We start from the raw sequence: 19,837 nt of genomic DNA, 5'->3' as shown, positions 1-19,837 counted from the left end.
TCTTTCACCTCCCCTTGGCTGTTTTGTGTATCCTTTTCCTCCCAGGCTGTCCCCTGCTCCTTTCTAGGACTTACAGGACACACAGACACTGGCCAGTTGGACTATTCCTGCAGCCCACACTATACACAAGGATTTTCTTACCAAATGCTTCTTCATGCAGTAGACTTCTTCCTTAACACACGGTGGACTGATTTCTTCCCCCCCCCCCACTCCAAAATGTGCATGGTGGCTGATTATCTAGCCTGAACCTAAAGCTGCCTCTAGTGCATATTCTGCATTAGTGGATGCCCACTTTCTTTTTTGCTTTGCAGCTAAGTAAGGTAATCTACATTATAAGAGATGGTCTCATTGCAGAACCTTAGCATATTAATAGACAACTCTTCATCAACTATCCCTGTACATGAAGAATAGCCTTCCTTGGCTGTGTATAATTATACTCTTTTGGTAGGAAAAGACCTTGAGAATTCTTAAATTGCTATTCCCTGGCCTGGCATTATCAACAATGAACAACTTGGGGTAGAGGCCAATAATAGTTTTGTTTCCAGGTGCCAATGAAAACAAAACAGACTTTATTTTTCTTCAGGCAAAACGTGGTACCACTAAAATATTCAGACAACTGCAAGGAAAACTGTCTGCTGGTCCAGAGAACTGCCTCTGATATCAATCAGAATTTCTTTAAGTTAGCCTCTGCATGGAGGTCAAAAAAAGTTTGCTCCATGAGAGAATAAAGCATCTCTTCGCTCATCCTGGGTCAGGATATGACCACTGTGTGTGCGTGCGTGTGCGCACATGTGTATATAATGGCTGCTAGGACACAATGTTGCGCTAAAAAGCTATAATTAAAAACATATGTGGAGACAACTGAAATGTGTATAGACAATAATTTGACAGGGAAATTTGTCCTAGTTACTGTAACATATAAAAACCCCTTCATGTTATGGAATTAAAGTAGTGTACTCCAAGTTCATTCTTCCAGATTGCCTTGGCTGAAATTTTCAAAGGGGGTGCCTAAAGTAAACGCAATATGTTTATGCAGTTAAATGGGTATCATGATTTTCAGATGTGCTGAACTGCCTCCACTCACGAACCTGCAGAGATGTGGGTATTGAGCACTCAATAATCCAGTTACATTTTTTGGTGCTTGGATGTGGATTTAGATCTCTAAGTTTAGGCATACACCTTTGAAAATTTTGACTTGTATTTTTCACGTGGGCTGAAGGAGAGTAAAGCAAATAGTAGTTGGTTTGAAGAAAAGTTAAACCATGAAGTACTTCCATTCCATGCATTTATGTAGCTGTGCAAGATGCAGAAGTCAATTGTTAACTATTTTGCATCTAGTGCTCTTGTTCTAGTGTCATCTGGATGTGGCACAGGCAGCAACACAGCAGCTGAGCACTGCTGGGACCATTCCTCAACAGTTAACGCTTTTTTAAATAAACAAACACAGTGCTCCTGAAAGGTACCATAGCAACAGCCCCGGTGAATGATGCCCTCTATCCACAGAATAGTCAGCAGGGGCAGTGACCATGCAAATTTCTCTATACTGTCCCATCAATGTGCTTCAACCCTGACCTGGAGGTACTAATCTGGGGTGAAGGGGAAGTTAAATCTTCACACTTATTCAATTCTTGGTGAGTCTGCTGAGCATGCCAGTTGCAATGGGATTTTTGTGATTGTAGGTGCCTGTTCCTTGGTAGCTGATGCCTGGACATAACTGAACAGCTGTAAGATTGTAATGACTTTTAGTCACTCACAACTTCAACAACATTCAGACCCAGTGACCTAGAGTTGAAAGGCTCCCTTTGCTAGTTCTAGTCCTCTTTGCTATTCTATTCCCCTACATACTTACAAGTTATTTAACATGTTACAGCTGTGTTCTATGCTATACAATAGTTAAGGGGGCTGCCAGCATTTTCCAGTATGAACTCATATTTTTAAGGGCAATAGCAACTCAGCTGTAAAAATGTGCTCCAGACTGAAACGTTGTCAGGAAGATCTCAGCCCAAGAGTGACTTTATTTGAACAACGTTTGGAAAATATAATCAATTCAGTCATTTTTAGTTTGTACAGGTGTATAAAATAAGCAGTAAGTCTTTGCAGAATCAGGCTCTGAACCTTATTTAGATGATAATTTAAAGAACACAGCAATACAATCCATCTTTTTTAAACAAGTCGCTTCCTGCTTGTTTCAGATCCTTGGTCCTCAATATTTTTACTTTTGAAAAACAAAGAATGAAACAAAGTAGGTTTCTGTTAAACACTTTGTGTTTCACTTCAGATATGTTTACATTTGAATGGCTGGTAAAGTAATTCTCTTACTGATTTGACTTTAACTGGAGCATCTGATCCAAACCACCTCAGATCTTTGCTCCTTTATCTATAATGATCCAGTCTGTAACTCCAGTTCTGAACACTCATGGAATTAAGGAAGTTCAGACGCAGGTCCAAATCCATGTGAGAACTTTGAGATTAGGCCCCTTTCTAAATCCTGTATATAGCCTATCATATAGTTTGTAGAGCACTTTGAAAACCTCCAGTACAAGGGAGGTTTTCAAAAGGTCCATCATTATTGTAATATGCTGGCTGGTTTATCTGGAGGTGTCTTAAAGAAAGGTTCTAATTTAAATGGGGACTTGAAAATAGCACCTGGTTACTGAGCAGATCAGCTCCCTCTGTTTATACAGAGTCATACTTCCTGAGTTGTGACACAAAAATAAGACCTTGATTCTGATTGCATTTACATCACTTGTACCTCAAGTGATTTAAATTTAGTTCCCCTCAATTTACACCAGATTAAATGAGATCTGAATTAGTACCTGGGTTTTTGCTACTGTCAGAGGGGCAGGTATGGAGTGAAGCTGAGGGGAACAGACTGTGAGGGAGAAGTTGGAGCAAAGAGCCAATCAGCACAGGGCAGAGAAAATCCAGTCAAAACTGTAGAAAGTTCTCCTAAGGTCTAAAGCAGTGGTTCTCAAACATTTGTATTGGTGACCCCTTTCACACAGCAAGCCTCTGAGTGCGACCCCCCGCCCCTTTATAAATTAAAAACACTTTTTTTTATATTTAGCACTATTAAAAATGCTGGCGGCAAAGCAGGGTTTGGGGTGGAGGCTGACATTCGTGACCCCCCCCCCATGTAATAACCTTGCAACCCCCTGAGGGGTCATGACCCCCAGTTTGAGAACCCCTGGTCTAAAGGTCTCTGCTTTGGCTGCTTGTGGTCCTCCCAGCTGGAGTCTGTGGGTGGCTCCTACCTGCAGCTTTTCCCCAAGGCCACATGGTGGAGGAGGAGGGAAGAGAAGCCACCAACCGGATCCTAGTATCTGCAGAGTGAGTAAGGTTTTCCCCTGCACAGGGTTCTGGGTGCTGGGCCCCATTTTGCAGAAACACACACACACGTCATTTTGGCTGCTTCTGGGCCTTCCAGCTGGAGTCGCTGGCTGACTCCTCTCTGCAGATTTCCCCCAAGGCTACAGCCTTGACACAAAATAAAGCTTTCAGAAGTATTACATCAGTGATATTGCATTCAGCTGGTAGATTAAGATATCTCAAAAAAAAAACTAGGTTCATTGATGAGGAAGTATGTTTTTTCTCAGTTTTGAAATAATATATTTATAGTGGAACGTGTTAAAAATTACAATTTTGTATTGCACTATCTAGTGGAAGAGCATTTCCTAATGAGTGGTCCATACCATTACTGGGGAAATAGTTATTTTATTTGTACAGTTACTGAAGCCCTGACTCATTGTTGAATAAATAATGCACAGAATTAGGAAGTTTTAAAAGATATTACAACTGCTTTGTTTTAGTATGTTTGTTTTACATGTTTGTATACAATGGAAGTAATGGATTTAAAGTTACAAAAATCAGAATTCAGTTACATTTTAAGGAACACATTTTTAAATAAATAGCATGGTCACCTAAATTTGCACACAAAAAGGGTTTTGTGAAGTTCTCTTTGTATTTAGTGTTTAGATGTGCAAAGGTTTAGATGTGCAAAGTGTTTAGATGTGCAAAGGTTTGTAGATGAAAATTTGGAGTCTGGCTTGGGGTCCCTTTGAACATTTGGCTTCTAAAAGTCATAGTTTGAATAATGGAGGGAGATTCAAAGTTCAGGCTAAACATTGAAGCTGAGCCTGGATTTAATTGTGCTATTAAAATAATTTCACTTTTGCACCTTGTCGGAACCAGGTTATGCCATCAATTCAATTTTCACACTTAGTTATGTGCATGAAGGGGTGGAACACAGCAGAACTGTTTGTGACAGGAAATATTAGCTGAATATCACCCTTAATTAAAAGAGGAAATTGCATTCTCTTTCTTGTGAAACCGGTCCTGAGGACAGCTGGAATGCTGTTTCCCATGTATGGGGAATATGTGTTAGCCATCTGTCACATGGAAGAAGATCCTTCTCTAATTTGATAGGACCTTTGCAGTTCACAACGCGTTGGAGAAAGAAAAAGAAAAACATTTGTAGAAGAAATCTAGTCCTGATCAACAGTATGCAAAACATAAATAGAACAATGGAAGCCAAGCATAACATCCTGTCACACATCCAATATTAATGATCTAGTAGGACTTGCCAGAAAACAGCAATCCTGTTTTGCAAAACATTTTGAGGTTTCAAAATTGGCTTTTGTTCTGAGACCTTTCAAAAGGTTTTATGAAATAGAAGTTCTCAATATCCCAGATTCAGAGCAGGGATTTGAACCTGGGTCCCTCATGTGTTAGGCTATGTCCTAAACACCAGCCTGTAGAGGTTCTTTCTCCTTCACCTGACAAAATGTTCATCAAAATCGGTGTGGTTTTGTGAACATTTGGTTTGATTATAAAACATTTTTCAATGGAAAAGTTTAATCAAAAATATTTTGTTCAGTCTACCATCAGATTTCCTTCCGTAATCACCTCTGGACTAAATCTTCCCTGATGCATAAGTTTTATACAAAATACATCCGAGTCAGAGAGAAGGGTGTGCTGTGACTAGTTTAAGCACAGGCTGGGGGTTCAGCAATTCCTGTTCTGATACAGAGACGCTCACTCTTGGGACATGCCACTACCTCTGTTCTCCTCCTGCCCCCATCTGTCAGCTGGGGATGCTAATGCCTAGCTGCCTTGTCAGGATGATTGTGAGGATCAATTTGTGAATGACTGTCATGCTTGGAAAAAGGAAAAGCACCATTATAGCTGCTATGTGAAGTTAGTGTAGAATTGTGTGCAAACTGCCCAAAGTGAAGTGCAGGAAGTAACAGAATAAAGTTAATTATCTCTTCAATTCCAGCATGAAACAATGATGATAAATGGCCCATCTCAAAGCAACCACAAACATGATAGTAAAAGTTTGGAGAATCACAGTGGTTTCAAAAACTAATATGTAAATGTTTATTGTACAGCTTTGATCTTTTAGATAATCATCTTTGTGCATATTTGGGAGGTTGTTCTATTTTATTTGTGACAGGGAGACACAGTCATTGAGGGAGAGGAAGTGGCCTTTGGGAAGCCCTGTGGTTCTGTGCTTTTTCTGTTTAAAGGACTCAAGGCTGGGATCCCTGGAATAGCATGAACTGGAAGTGTCAGAGATGACACTTGTCAGAGACAAGCATGAAGGGGAGAGGTTGCAGGGAAAACACCCTGTATTGGGTTTTAAATTTAGAACTTCCACTTCATAAATGCATTTTCTATGTGTATGGTTTGGGTTTATTAGTCCACATCTTACTTTGTATATAAGGACTGCACTCCTCTGGTTAAATTTTGACATTGAACTTAAACACCTTTTAGTTCGCACCAAAACCTCCATCTCTACGCCATTTTTTTAGGGCATCCTAAGATACCACGCACCCAGGCATCATGAACCCTATGATTTATTCAGTTCCAATAGAAGCATCAAATAATAATGAATTCTGTACAGAGGACCATCTTGGTTCTTCCCAATCTGTGAGGTATACTGATTGGTTCCACTGTAAGTATTACTTTGCTAGTGAACCTTCTTCAGTGCTTCAGCCATACCCTATTTCATCCCCCCTGCTACAGCTATTTCTACCCCCTCTTATGCTACTGTCCTAGCAGTGGTTGGGTATCTGTACGTCATCCATAACTCTGTGTGTCAGACCATGGGAAGTAGCATGAAGCTAGAGGGATAGAAGACAATAGGGCCTGCCCTTAGTCCAGCGCTCTACAGCAAGCAGCTGAGGTCTGTGGCTACAGCTGATGTCCTGCTCTCACCCCTGGACTGCTTCTCTAAGCTTTTCATTTTCCAGCCTTGCTCATCAGAACCCTCTCTCTTAGGGCTAGTAGGTAAACCCTTCCTCCTAGGTTCCTATTTCTTTCCTCGTGGGTTCCTATAGCCCCTTCCTTCTTCCTTGCCTCCGAGAGAAAGACAACAGGCTACCTCCCTGACTGTTGCCAGCCTCCTGGCTTTATAGAAGCCCCACCTGTTCCCTCAAAAGTGTGCTTTCTCCTGGTTAGTGCCCTCCATTCAGCCTAAAACTTCCCCGTTAGAAGCTTAACTGGCTGCTTGAGCTCACCTGGCCTAATTAAGAATGGCCATATTGGGTCAGACCAAAGGTCCATCTAGCCCAGTATCCTGTCTTCTGACAGTGGCCAATGCCAGGTGCCCCAGAGGGAATTAACAGAACAGGTAACCATCAAGTGATCCATTCCTTGTTGCCCATTCCCAGCTTCTGGCAAACAGAGACTTGGGACACCATCCCTGCCCATTCCGGCTAATAGCCATTGATAGACCTATCCTCCATGAATTTATCTAGTTCTTTTTTGACCCTATTATAGTCTTAGCCTTCACAACATCCTCTGGCTAGGAGTTCCACAGGTTGACTGTGCGTTGTATGAAAAAATACTTCCTTTTGTTTGTTTTAAACCTGCTACCTATTAATATCATTTGGTGAGCCCCTAGTTATTGTGTCATGAGAAGGAGTAAATAAGACTTCCTTATTTACTTTCTCCACACCAATCATGATTTTATGGACTTTTATCAGATCCCACCTTAGTCATCTCTTTTCCAAGCTGAAACGTCCCAATCGTATTAATCTCTCCTTATATGGCAGCTGTTCCATACCCCTAATCATTTTAGTTGCCCTTTTCTGAACCTTTTTCCAATTCCAATATATATTTTTTGAGATGCGGTGATCACATTTGCATGCACTATTCAAGATGTGGGCGTACCATGGATTTATATAGAGTCAGTATGATATTTTCTGTCTTATCTATCCCTTTCTTGAGGATTTCCAACATTCTGTTCGCTTTTTTGACTGCTGCTGCACATTGAGTGGATGTTTTCAGAGAACTATCCAGAGTAACTCCAAGATCTCTTTCTTGAGTGATAACAATTTTAGACCCCCTCTGTATAATATGTATAGTTGGGATTATGTTTTCCAATGTGCATTACTTTGTATTTATCAACATTGAATTTCATCTGTCATTTTGTTGCCAGTCACCCAGTTTTGAGCGATCCTTTTGTAGCTCTTTGCAGTCTGCCTGGGACTTAACTCTCTCGAGTAGTTTTGTATCATCTGCAAATTTTGTCATCTCACTGTTTAGCCCTTTTCCTAGATCATTTATGAATATGTTGAATAGGACTGGGCCCAGTACAGACCCCTGGGGGAAACCACTGTTTACCTCTCTCCATTCTGAAAACTGACCATTTGTTCCTACCCTTTGTTTCCTATATTTTAAGCAGTACTGCTCCATGAGAGGACTTCCCTCTTATCCCATGACTACTTATTTTGCTTCAGTTTTCTTAGGAGTGGTCTGAGGAGCACACGCCATTACAAATAATGAGGCACATACATTGCTTTACGGATGTTCCATTTCATAAAGCTGCAAAGGTGTGATAGACTGACTGAGGTGTGAAGTTCAGATCTGACTCAGATCAGAATCTGAATTTACCCACAGATCAGGAATATTCAGATTTGGGGATCCAGTTTCAGGACTCATTATAAAAATAGCCCTGAGACAATAGGAGAAGGCACAGAGGTACAGGGAGAGAAGGACCTGGATCCAGAACTGATTTTGAACATTCCCAAATTTGAGGTGGTTTGGATCCAAGGCTGTAGTGTGGTCCCACCTCTAGTTTTCCACGAGTCTGACAACCTTGAAAAACCTAAAGAAATTAGCAATTTGTAACCAACCAAATGTCACAAATTGTTGGATATTTACTAAAAAATGATCCTCTGGCAATCCTCTTGGAGCTTGGGGCAGAAATGAAGAATTAATCTCTCTCATCTGCTACTAGACGCTAGACTACACTGGAAAAAGAAAGATAATCCAAAACCAGAGAAATGGTTCCAAAAACTATGGGAGGTGGTTGTTATGGAAAATATAATGCATCAGTTTCATACCCAGGATTCAGTTTCATACCCAGGAAAGTAGACAGAGGATAAAGTAGACAGAGGATAGATTAGATAGAATTAGACATTTGGTTACCATTTATTCAATATTCAGATAAAATATAGTCATTTGCAAAAAAAAAAAAAACCCTCGAGCATCTGTCCCAGTTTTTTTAATATTAACATTTGATAGACACGCCTGATTTGATAAATATGAGTAGAGTTGATCGGTTCACTCAGTTCAGTAAATTCACCAGAAACAACATATCTTGGATAGTGTAAAGAGGCTCACTCTGTAATATGATAATACCCTGTTAAATAGGAAGATGTGATGTTTATATTACTGCATAAACTTTCTCTAAGCAAAAAAAAAAACAAACCCAACTCATGGTTGTAATGGTTATTGGTTTGGCTCTGATATTATGGCAATGATTTATAAACCCGTTAGAACTTCCTGAGTAAACAGTTGTGTGTGTATATAAAACTCAACAAAGTAAACAGTAAACTAAGCAAGTGCTTACTGTGAATTTTTAAACTGTGAAAGTTAAAAATTTTCCAGACAGTAATTGTATTTCTAATCCAACATCAGTCTCACAACACTAGGAAAAAGCAGACAATATTAGTATTGCTCATTACTCCAGAAATCTCAGCACTAACTAGCCATCCTTGCCCACCTGTCTAAACATGCATCATCCAACTATTGTTAAGTCACTCGCTGTTTTTCAAAGTGGATGCATTTCATTGGACCAACATAAATAATATTGCATATGCCTTTTGATGTTGGCAATTACTTAAAAAGCATAAAGAACGAGGAGTACTTGTGGCACCTTAGAGACTAACATACGCTCAAATAAATTTGTTAGTCTCTAAGGTGCCACAAGTACTCCTCGTTCTTTTTGCTGATACAGACTAACAGGGCTACCACTCTTTAAAAAGCATAGTTTGCTTAATATAATAGCGGCTGTATTTAACTTTCTCCTGTGATTTTCTCTGATTCCATAGGAAGACATGGATGTATTAAAGTCAGTCTGTAAATGATAAATTAACAAAAATATCTCCGACAAATATATTCACCTTTTATATGAAAGATGTGTTCATAGAGCATGGACCCTAGGGCCTTATAGAAGAACAGGGTTTTGTGAATAAAGCTCAGAGGATTTCTGATTCATACTTCAATAGAATTACTCTAGGTTTACAATAGAGCGGCAGAAATCATAATGTGCCCCATGGGGTGTGTAGTTAAATAAACCACACTTGAGTGCTAAGTAAACAACTTCTTGTTTTAGCCTCTATTTTCATGCTTTTTTGCCATATAACAGATGGTCTGATAGGAGATACGCCTTTATTTCTGAAGCCAGCCTTTCTCCAGACTTTATTAATGATATTATTATATATTAATTTATATATGTATTCCAGTTACTACTGTGTAGTAAATTTATTTGCCAATTCACTTATCCATTATCTTATACTCTTACTTGCTAGATATTCCATGGTTTACTGTTTGTGCATAATCCATCTTTTGAGGTGACTTAGGTATAAAATACCTCTTTCATATTTGTTCTTTTTCAAAGCGAAAAAGTATGCACAATTTTATATTTTTAGATTCCAAGGCCAGAAGGGACTATTGTGATAATCTAGTCTGACCTTCTGTAGAACTTCTCCTATATATATAATATATATATGTGTGTGTGCATATATAAATAAAATACACAAACATACACACAGCAATACATTAACCAATAGAATCAATTGTTCATAGAATCATAAAATATTAGGGTTGGAAGAGACCTCAGGAGGTCATCCAGTACAATCCCCTGCTCAAAGCAGGACCAACACCAACTAAATCATCCCAGCCAAGGCTTTGTCAAGCTAGGCCTTAAAAACCTCTAAGGATGGAGATTCCACCACCTCCCTAGGTAACCTAGTCCAGTGCTTCACCATCCTCCTAGTGAAATAGTGTTTCCTAATATCCAACCTAGACCTCCCCCACTGCAACTTGAGATCATTGCTCCTTGTTCCATCATCTGCCACCACTGAGAACAGCCTAGCTCCATCCTCTTCGGAACCCCCCTTCAGGTAATTGAAGGCTGCTATCAAATCCCGCCTCACTCTTCTCTTCTGCAGACTAAATAACCCCAGTTTCCTCAGCCTCTCGTCATAAATCATGTGCCTCAGTCCCCCAATTGTTTAAAAATTCTGAATAGAAGTAAGTTCTTACTGCTTGGGTATGAGAAGTAACATGAGTAACCAAATGAGAAGTAACATGGTAATCCTCAGTGGGCTGTTTTCTTTTTAATCTGCCAGGAGTTCATTATTATTTGACTCTATAATCTCCGCTTCTAGTAAAGCTAATCCAATATTTGCAGTATTGCATAACAGGCCCCATACCAAAAATAGCTTGCCAACTTTAAAAGGTACTGTATTGCCAAAGTGTTCTAGACATTGAAAGTGCATTTTAAATGATAGTACCAAAGGTTCTTTCGGTGATCAATTGGTGAGTTATTCAGCATAATTTTAATTTTTCTGAGAAAGCTTGGAGACTCAAAAGAGAAGTCATTATCTGTCTTCTCAATGGATAAGCAGTGATTGCTGTCAAAGAAAGAGATGAGCATTGAGATATTAGCGGAGGGGGATATATAATATATGAAACAATTAATGAACTGCCCAATAGCCTTGTTGTATGTCCAGTTAAAAACTGATTTCCCATAGTGTGTTAGCTGAGACTGCAGGAGCCATGAGTTGGTTCTGAATACTTTGCAAGCAAGTAATGGTGTACTTGGTTCTACCGTCTGCTGCATATTTTTTAAAAGAATGATTCATGTTTGTGACTGCTCACATGTTGGTGATGAGCTGTTGGTGTAATGGAAATATACATGCAATCAGTGGCACCCAAGATGGACAGAAAGTGTGATATAAAAAAAATCTCATGATTTGTGACTGGTTCTGGATATCTAGTATATATGCTTCTTTGTATAGGATACATGAGATATACATGCAGCCTATGTACAGAGACAGTAGTGTTAGGATAGATGTGAGAAAATTGTTTGTGCATTTGTAAGTGTCTAATACTTTGGTATTTCTGATAGCGGCTAGTAATTTAGAATGATTCTGGTTCAAGGAATCCCAAGGCAAGAGTTATTTGGAAAACCAAAGGTCACATACGACTACAAAGCTTTAGACTCTCCAAATCCCCTTTCAGCCCCTCACAGGGAGGTAGAATTGTTTGTCAAACAGCTTGCTCCTTTGACAAATCCAGACAACTAACCCTTTGTCCTTTTTTATTATTTGGAGGACATAAATGCTTTTCCTTGTTTGATTTTGTTATCAAACAAAAAACATTTTAGTCCCACCCATCAACCTTGCCAGCCCACAGGAGGTTGATTTCCATGATAAGTTGAAGTCTGCAGTTTTATCTGAAGTACTTTAATAACAGTTGTGATTGGGATCCCAGGCAATTCTCTGAAGAAAAATCCATAAATCTCACTGAATTACCAATCACGGTTTAAAGATATTGAAATTGCCTTTAAAAAATTGCTAAGCAAGTCCCTTTCCATGTGTGACACACAGGACAAGTGTAACAGTTTGACAGTCTACTCCATGCTGATGTTGGAAATTCCCTGCAGAAACTGTGAAAATCTAATCCTTAGAGACAGCAGAGCAAACCGAAGTAACTGGCAGGCATTAGCAACTTTATTTGGCAAAGACAGTGGTAAAAACTTCATCATTAATTCACCTGCAGGTTTTTTTTTTAAACTAGACTTGGCCTTTAATAGAATTAGAGTCTTAAGGTGTTTTTCTATATAATTTACAAACTGAGTAAACTCAGACATCCAAAGATGTTAAAATGAAAAACATGTTCCTTTTAGCCTTGCCACTAGCCAAGTGGGGCCCATGAGAAGACACATACGGTACATTGTGAGTAAACTAAATTACCTTGCATGCGAGTGGCAACGTCTGACATGAGATATTGCTGCCTTCTACAGCTAAATAAGTTGGATACAAATGGACTTGACAGCATGTTTTATTAAATGCATTATGGTGTTACCTTAACAACCAGACAGTATTTCCTTAATTAAGTATAATTTTTTTCCTACGTGATCACAAGAGGATTCTGCAAACTCTGGTGAATTAATGGACTGGCAAATGCATATAGTTGTCTGCTCTAGGTAACTGTCTGCTTCAAGCTCTTTAAGTTGTCTCTGTCTGATAAATTATGATCAGAAAGCTACCGATCCTTGAGTTTTCCGCACCCTTATTTCTAGTGTGGTGGACAGTGTAAACTTTGAGACGATAACGCTTATGTTCTCAGTAACCAGTAACTTAAACAAAAAAATAGTTCTCTCCAAGTATATTTCTTTTTATTGGATATATATTTTCCTCAAGACCTATATTTTTAAAAAATAATTTATTCACAATAACTGTGTTTTGCTTACTGAAAGAAACATTTTCTCCTTAACTTTTCCACTGCATGTCTGGCACTTGTATTTACAATACTAAATCACAAAACTTTCCTTGCTGCTGTCCATCCTTGATTGCCAGGCTTCTGAATTTATACATTGAAGTAGCCATCAGACTGCCACATCTGTAACCAAACCCAGTTCCTCCAACCATGCCTTTTGCAACAGAAATATCAGAAAGGTGAGCTAGGCTTTTACTGTCCTTGGGAGCCCCCAAATTAATTGCCACTGCTACTACTGTTGGGAGTCAGTTCTTTCAGTGTCCCAGAAAGGGCTTTAATTGATCAGCCCCACCCATATGCTCTGGGAATGCATATGTGCATTTTTGCATGTCCTATCGTAGTCCGGAGCTCAAATCATCCATCACTGATGTCTCTGAGGAAATAGACCGTCTCCGGGGCAAAGGAGAAAACTGCTTGCAGAGATGCCTGGGATCTTTTTTTTTTTTCCTGTTAAACTCAGTTTAAGCTTTAGTGTTTCGACACACAAAAAATTGCCTGATTCTGGGTTCTGACTATAACTGCATATTTTCATGAATTCTTACTGTCACCCAATAACGTACTTGAGATTCAGGGACACATGTTCCAAGATCTCAAGTTCAGGAGCAGGCCTGGAATCCCAGGCTACGTGAAGCTGAACACCTGGCCAAAATGCAGTTTCCTGGAGCAAGGTGCTACTGCAGACTCTTGCTTTGACTCTCATATTAACTGTTGAATGGGCTTATCTTACACCCAAAAGGTTTACTAAGGTTGGATTCGCTGACATTTGTTAGTAGAAAGGATAATAAGAAAATGGGTTACAATTAGGGCTATAGATAGAATAGGGTGAAGGAAAAGAGTATCATTTTATGTGTGAGGAGGAGGAGGAGGAGATCAAGATCTGATGAAGAAAATATCTGTGATGAAGATTTGTAGAAACACTAATTTTAAGAGAGTTGTTCCAACCAAGGTGAATAGTGGCACCATTGCAGTTAATTTGAATGAATTCCTCTATTGTAGTTTCATCTAAGCAAATACTAAATGCAGCAGCCAAAAATAAGAAGCAAAAATTGGCACAAACAAGAAGGATTTGGAACATGCACAGTAATAAGCCCATTGATATTTACAAGAATTCATACTGGAATATCACAACTATTCTTTGGAGATTTTATATTTCTTATAGAGTCCTTTGCTGCATTTCTCTAGCGACTTACATGAATGCAAATGAATGTAGTCTGGTATGTAACATAAAGCGTGTGTGTGTGTGTGTGTATCCACATACTGTACTATCTTAAAAAAGGGACCTATCAATTGAGCCAGTCCCCTTTTGATCATTGTTTCTCAGTGATTAATACAAACTTGTCCAGGAATCAGTGAGATTCTCAAATCAGACATAAGCATAAAAGAAAAATGTTGGTAAGGCCAGAACAAGTTGATTGGCATTCCCCCTAATTGTTTTATTTCTTATGTGCAGCTGAAAATATGGTAAACCTCACCTCCAGTCTCATCCTTGGAAACGATTTCCAACCGTGCAAAATAAATGTGAGGCAGTCACTTGAGAACCAATGCAATGGCTTTTAGGAATTTGCGTTTTTTTATCCTTAATGCTGAATTCCCCTGTATAGATTTGGGTCAAAAATATTCAGACTTTGAAATATCTTGATGAAGAAAGCAGACAAACCTTTCATATAAATGTCACAAAAAATTCCCCATTTTTTACTGGCTTTAATAGTGTGTCTGTATACATTTTTACAATGTATTCACAGACACAGAGTGTACTGTGGAATTCATATTGAGAGAGAGATGGAAACATCTGAAGTTATTTACCCTTGCTTAATTATCTTTATAGCCCATGTTGTGGTCTACCAAGTTTGTGTGCCTTGACCATTCCTTACTAAGGAGCACAAGGAATGGAATATGTTCAGACTTTGGCAGAGAAAAAAGGAGCAACTCGCTCCATTCTTCAGACACCTAGTCTAGCCCACACAGGGAGTAGAATTTTGCATTTGAGAGCTCCGGAGGGAGCTATGTGCAGCCTTGGACAAAGCCACGAGTGCACCGAGAGGATCTTTGATTGCTGATGAAAGTTACAGAGCAGCTTTCCCTAACAGTTCTGTGTTTGGCATTCTCTCTCTCTCTTGTTTAGGGTCTTGTTCTTGCCTTACCTAGTGTCCTGTTTATTATCAACCTCTTTGGTACCATACAATAAGGGCAATGCATTTAAAACCTATGTACGTGTATTTTTTAAAATAGATGTTGCTCTCATAATGGTTGTCAACAACTAGTCTTGCTTAATCACCTGGAAAATGTCACAAATGTCTCTTAAGAGAAATTGAAAAATCCAAGTTATTTACCATTATAGGTTGAATATATCAGAGACTGAAGGTTTTAAAAGCCAGGGAAAATTGGGGACATATGTGTGGTGTCTCTGAGTAAGATTGTTCCATATAGGATATGGAAAATGTAAATGACAGGCATTTTGCCATGTACAGTAGCATTCACCATAGACAGACCGTATGTTTTTGTTAGAAGCAGTGAAGACAAAAATGGCATTTAATTGGAACTGGCATAATATACCCTCACTAGTCATATATGTGTGTGTCTTGGTTGTCAATAGGAACAACATATATTTCACATGACAGATAGCTTAGTCTCTCTTCAGATTAATATTAAGCATTAGCCAAATTCATTCATTTAAAGAACACTGATGACTTTTTTAAAAAATAAATGTTGAGGTGGAAATCATGTGTATTTGCAGGGTGCTGTGATAACGCCAACAATGGACCACACTATGTCAATGCAGCCAGCAAGCATGATGGGCCCTCTGACCCAACAGATGAATCACCTGTCCTTGGGCACAACAGGAACGGTAAGCTGAGAGAATATGCTACATTGTTTCTATTTTATAAAATGTTTTATTAATTTCTGAGTTCTCAAGGTCATTTCTGCTCACTTGAGTTTCCAATAGTTCATTCATTTTTATTTTATTTTATATCCATAGATCCTTTTTTTCGTAGCTTATTAATTTTTAACAGTTACTTAGAAGATCTAGTATACCCTTTATATGAATTTTCCCTTATATTTCACTCATGGCACTACAAGGTTTTTTTAACTAAAGGAAAAATTTAACCATCTTTAACATGGCACAGTAGTTCCTTCTATGAGTCTTGCAGCCATTTCTTTGGCATATGGCATATTTCTTTCTTCCTTATACTGTTACTTTACATACTTTATTGTGTCATCTTTCCTTCCAGATCTCATTCAAGTTAATTCCAACCTCAACAGTTTTTTCCCCATTTTTGTTGCTATATCAGACTTTATTCATCTCTCAGAATGCCTGAATATGCTGGTTCTTCAATCTTTGCCATCTATTTTATACGTTTCAGCCAATCAACAAACAAATAGAAATATGATCTCAGTGCTTTTCTCACTATTCTTATTTTCCTTGGACACATGAACCTAAGGGAGGGTACTGTGGATAGTAGGAATATCTGTATGTGAGATTGGAGCCTTGATTGGACAGTCAGATAGCTCCCTGGCAAGGAAGGTGCATTTTAACAGGTTTCAGAGTAGCAGCCGTGTTAGTCTGTATCCGCAAAAAGAAAAGGAGGACTTGTGGCACCTTAGAGACGAACCGATTTATTTGAGCATAAGCTTTCGTGAAGTGAGCTGTAGCTCACGAAAGCTTATGCTCAAATAAATCAGTTCGTCTCTAAGGTGCCACAAGTACTCCTTTTCTTTTTACAGGTGCATTTTAGTTTTCTTTAGAATTCGTTGATGACAGATCCATTTTATTGAGTGAATTAAACATGCATTTTAAAAGTGCAGTAAGGGTATGTTGAAGCAGCTCTTGGGAATTTTGCCCTTTGTGTCTCATTGACATCAGAGAGAAATGTGCAGATGTAAACCCTTTGGATGACTTAGAAAATTTTCCTCTAACAGTCTTCATGTAAAACCAGGAAATTCCCAACTAATGATCTATGCTAACATCAAACCGCTGCTAGTGTCCTCTTGGTTGCTATTTAGTAATTGGTTCAGTTGGCATGACCAGATGTATTATATGTGCCGTATATTACATATTACATTGTATGGGTCATTTTATCTCGGGGTGGGCAAACTTTTTGGCCTGAGGGCCACATCAGGGTTCCGATGGCGGGCCAGGTGGGGAAGGCTGTGCCTCCCCAAACAGCCTCGCCCCCACCCCCTATCCTCCCCATCCCACTTCCCGCCCCCCTGACAGGCCCCCCAGGACTCCTACACCTATCCAACTGCCCCCTGTGCCCAACTGCCCCCCGGGACCCTCTGCCCCTTATCCAACCCCCCCTGGTCCCCACCCCCTTACCATGCTGCTCAGAGCACCAGGACTGGCAGCTGTATTGCCCAGCCGGAGCCAGCTACACCGCCACACTGCCTGGCAGGAGCTCGCAGCCCCGCTGCCCAGACCACTGGCAGCACAACGAGCTGAGGCTGCGGGGCAAGGGGACAACAGGGGAGGGGCCGGGAGCTAGCCTCCCCGGCTGGGAGCTCTAGGGCCGGGCAGGACGGTCCCGTGGGCCGGATGTGGCCCACGGGCCATAGTTTGCCCACCTCTGTTTTATATCCTTTTAAGATAGTCTTTCTGTGATGATACCTTTGCCTGTAGAATGTGCGATATTAATTGACAGCAATATTCCAGCATTCTGAAGAGAAAGAGGAGTGCTCAGATTCTTGAGAAGTTTCTTTAGTTTATTTAGACCAGTGTTCATGAATCCCAGGGCATGAACCACAGCGACTCCAGCCATGTTAGAAAAAAGAATGCTACTCTGATTGTTGGAACTGAACCACATTTTATGATCAATCTAAAAAGTGAATTAAAAATTTCTGTTGTGCTCATATTTTCAAATTTGTCCTTTAAAAGTTTGCAACAGGGTGCTACAGTGACTAGATATCTTTCAACCAGCTTGTTTTCAACAAACTAGTCAAAAAGTCATAAACAATTCTGCTTCATGTCAGCAGCAATCTGTCCCAATTTAATCTAAGAGCTTCCAATCTGCAAAGAATTTCTATTAAAAGTCTTTTTATACATTTACTTCCTTAGACAAACCATTTTGTTAAATCAGCATAAAATATGTTTCAAGCAAAACAGCCATTCAGGGTATGCCCGAGTGATGAATTGGCTCTAAACCTGGCTACAAACATGAACCAAGCCATTGGTTCACTAAGGACTGTGCATTTCCAAAATGCAGGGTTGCAACCCCTTCTGCAGCCAAATCCACACTATGGGGAAAATTCATGCATAGTGCAGAGGGCCAGTATAAGGCTCTCTGGATTGATTGAGCTCCATGTAAGGGCTGGCCTGATGTCTGCTGGGAGAACAACAACCCTGAAGTGACTAGCATCCCGTATATATTGTGGAAAATATCTTGTCACTGAGTCCAAGTAGCATAAAGAGCTGCATGTAAACTGATGAGTACAAGAAGCCATAAGCAGTGAACAACAAGAAGAAGTTTTATTGGTCTTAAAAACCCAGGAAAGATACCCCATATTCTTGAGCGCCATCCACTAGCACCTTATGTATTAGTGATCAACTATTTACATATATTTAGATATCTCTCTTTTTCAGAATACTCCTGTAACAAGAGGTATTGCATGTAAGGCCATGGGGTGGTGGGCCAGGAGTGTGACTGTAAATCTCTGTTTACTCAGATCCACTGGCCCCAAGACCCCTCCCATGGAAAGCACAGAGCTAGAGCAAATACTCCAGCCCAGAGGCAGGTATAGTTTGGGGGGAAGAGACTATTGAGGAGGGCTCCACAGCAGCTTTACACCATGACCTTGAGTTGCGGGTGTCAATTTCACCCCTGTCGCCTCCCCCGCCATGCTCTGTGCTTTATCCACATAGAACCTCAATACTCATTGAAAATACAGTTGACAATAGTGACAAATTTGATGGTAATTGTGCTGCCTGGATCACCTGCACATGTCTGCCTGGCATCAGGATTTGAGCAGAGAATATCCCAGAGGGCACAATTCAGCCTTATTTATATATATTTTTGTACATACCTCTTCACTCAAAAATAGCAGGAAACAGTTGCATAGGTCTGCTGACTATGCAAGGAAAGGAAACCTGAGCCTAAATAATGTCACAATTGTGACAAAACTGAGAAAACCCTAAAGATGCTGATTAAGGCTGACAATCCCTCCTCAGCTCCTGCCGTTATATTAAAAAGGAAGGCCCAAAGGCTTAACCTAAGGACAGAGAGCCGGTTTCACCCTGAATGTTCCTCTCCTTTACCAGTTTATTATAACCTTGGCATATATTCTAGCAAGTCTCATTTTCCTTATATAATATTTATCCACAATTAGCTCTTCCTTTCAAATGATACATTACTGAAATAACATAGGGAGTAGGGTCTGCTCTGTATGGAAACACTGAAAGAATAGCATGTGTGTATTTCATAATATATGGACGCTGGAATTGTTCCATCATCATCCTGTCACTCAAAATGTGTCTAACACAGCCATTGATCTGACGTCTGTTCTGTACTTTAATAAAAGTCGTGATTGATAGCTTGAGTGGAAACAATATAAAAACCTTTTAGAAAAATAAAACTGCACAGCCTGATCACAGCTTTCAGTCCTTACTGCTGGGCTCCTTTTACATTGCCAATGACACATCTGCCATTTGAATGGAAACTAATATTTGCCATATATGTCCCCTCTATAGCTCATTCCTGAAGGAGGTTTTATGGTCCATACCTTGTTGCTATTATTTTCTACATGTATTTAAAGTGACGCTTTGGTTCCATTTACATCCTACATCCTGAGGCAGCCATCTCTCAACCCTCATTGGCAGATGTGCTTTTCTGACCATTTTGTTTTCCGTTTTGAAATTGCTTCAGTATAGCCCTATTTCGTTTTAAACTTTTTGGGGCCATGCCAGTGGGAGAGTGAATGGAAGCCAGATTTTAGACTGAAACTGCTAGCTCAGCTATACTTTTTAATTGTTCTTCACACACTCAGCTGGGCCGTTTTAGCTTTTGCTTGCTTATTTAAAAGAAAATAAGTGGCAACTTGCAGCACC

General features: G+C 39.7%; 1 protein-coding gene across 9 annotated transcripts in view; it reads left to right on the top strand.

Annotated features, from left to right (window-relative positions):
- RBMS3 (RNA binding motif single stranded interacting protein 3) overlaps positions 1–19,837 on the top strand; it is a 919,857-nt gene that overhangs the window by 867,559 nt on the left and 32,461 nt on the right. For all 9 annotated transcript variants that reach the window (XM_073333380.1, XM_073333379.1, XM_073333377.1 and 6 more), the window contains one exon: positions 15,533–15,643. In XM_073333380.1, the coding sequence (XP_073189481.1) occupies positions 15,533–15,643 (111 nt within the window). The remainder of the gene's footprint in view (positions 1–15,532; positions 15,644–19,837) is intronic.

The sequence above is a fragment of the Lepidochelys kempii genome, chromosome 2 (assembly GCF_965140265.1).
Source record: "Lepidochelys kempii isolate rLepKem1 chromosome 2, rLepKem1.hap2, whole genome shotgun sequence".
Classification (NCBI taxonomy): domain Eukaryota; kingdom Metazoa; phylum Chordata; order Testudines; family Cheloniidae; genus Lepidochelys; species Lepidochelys kempii.
Note: the sequence above shows the minus strand (reverse complement) of the source record. Positions and strands in the feature narration are given on the sequence as shown.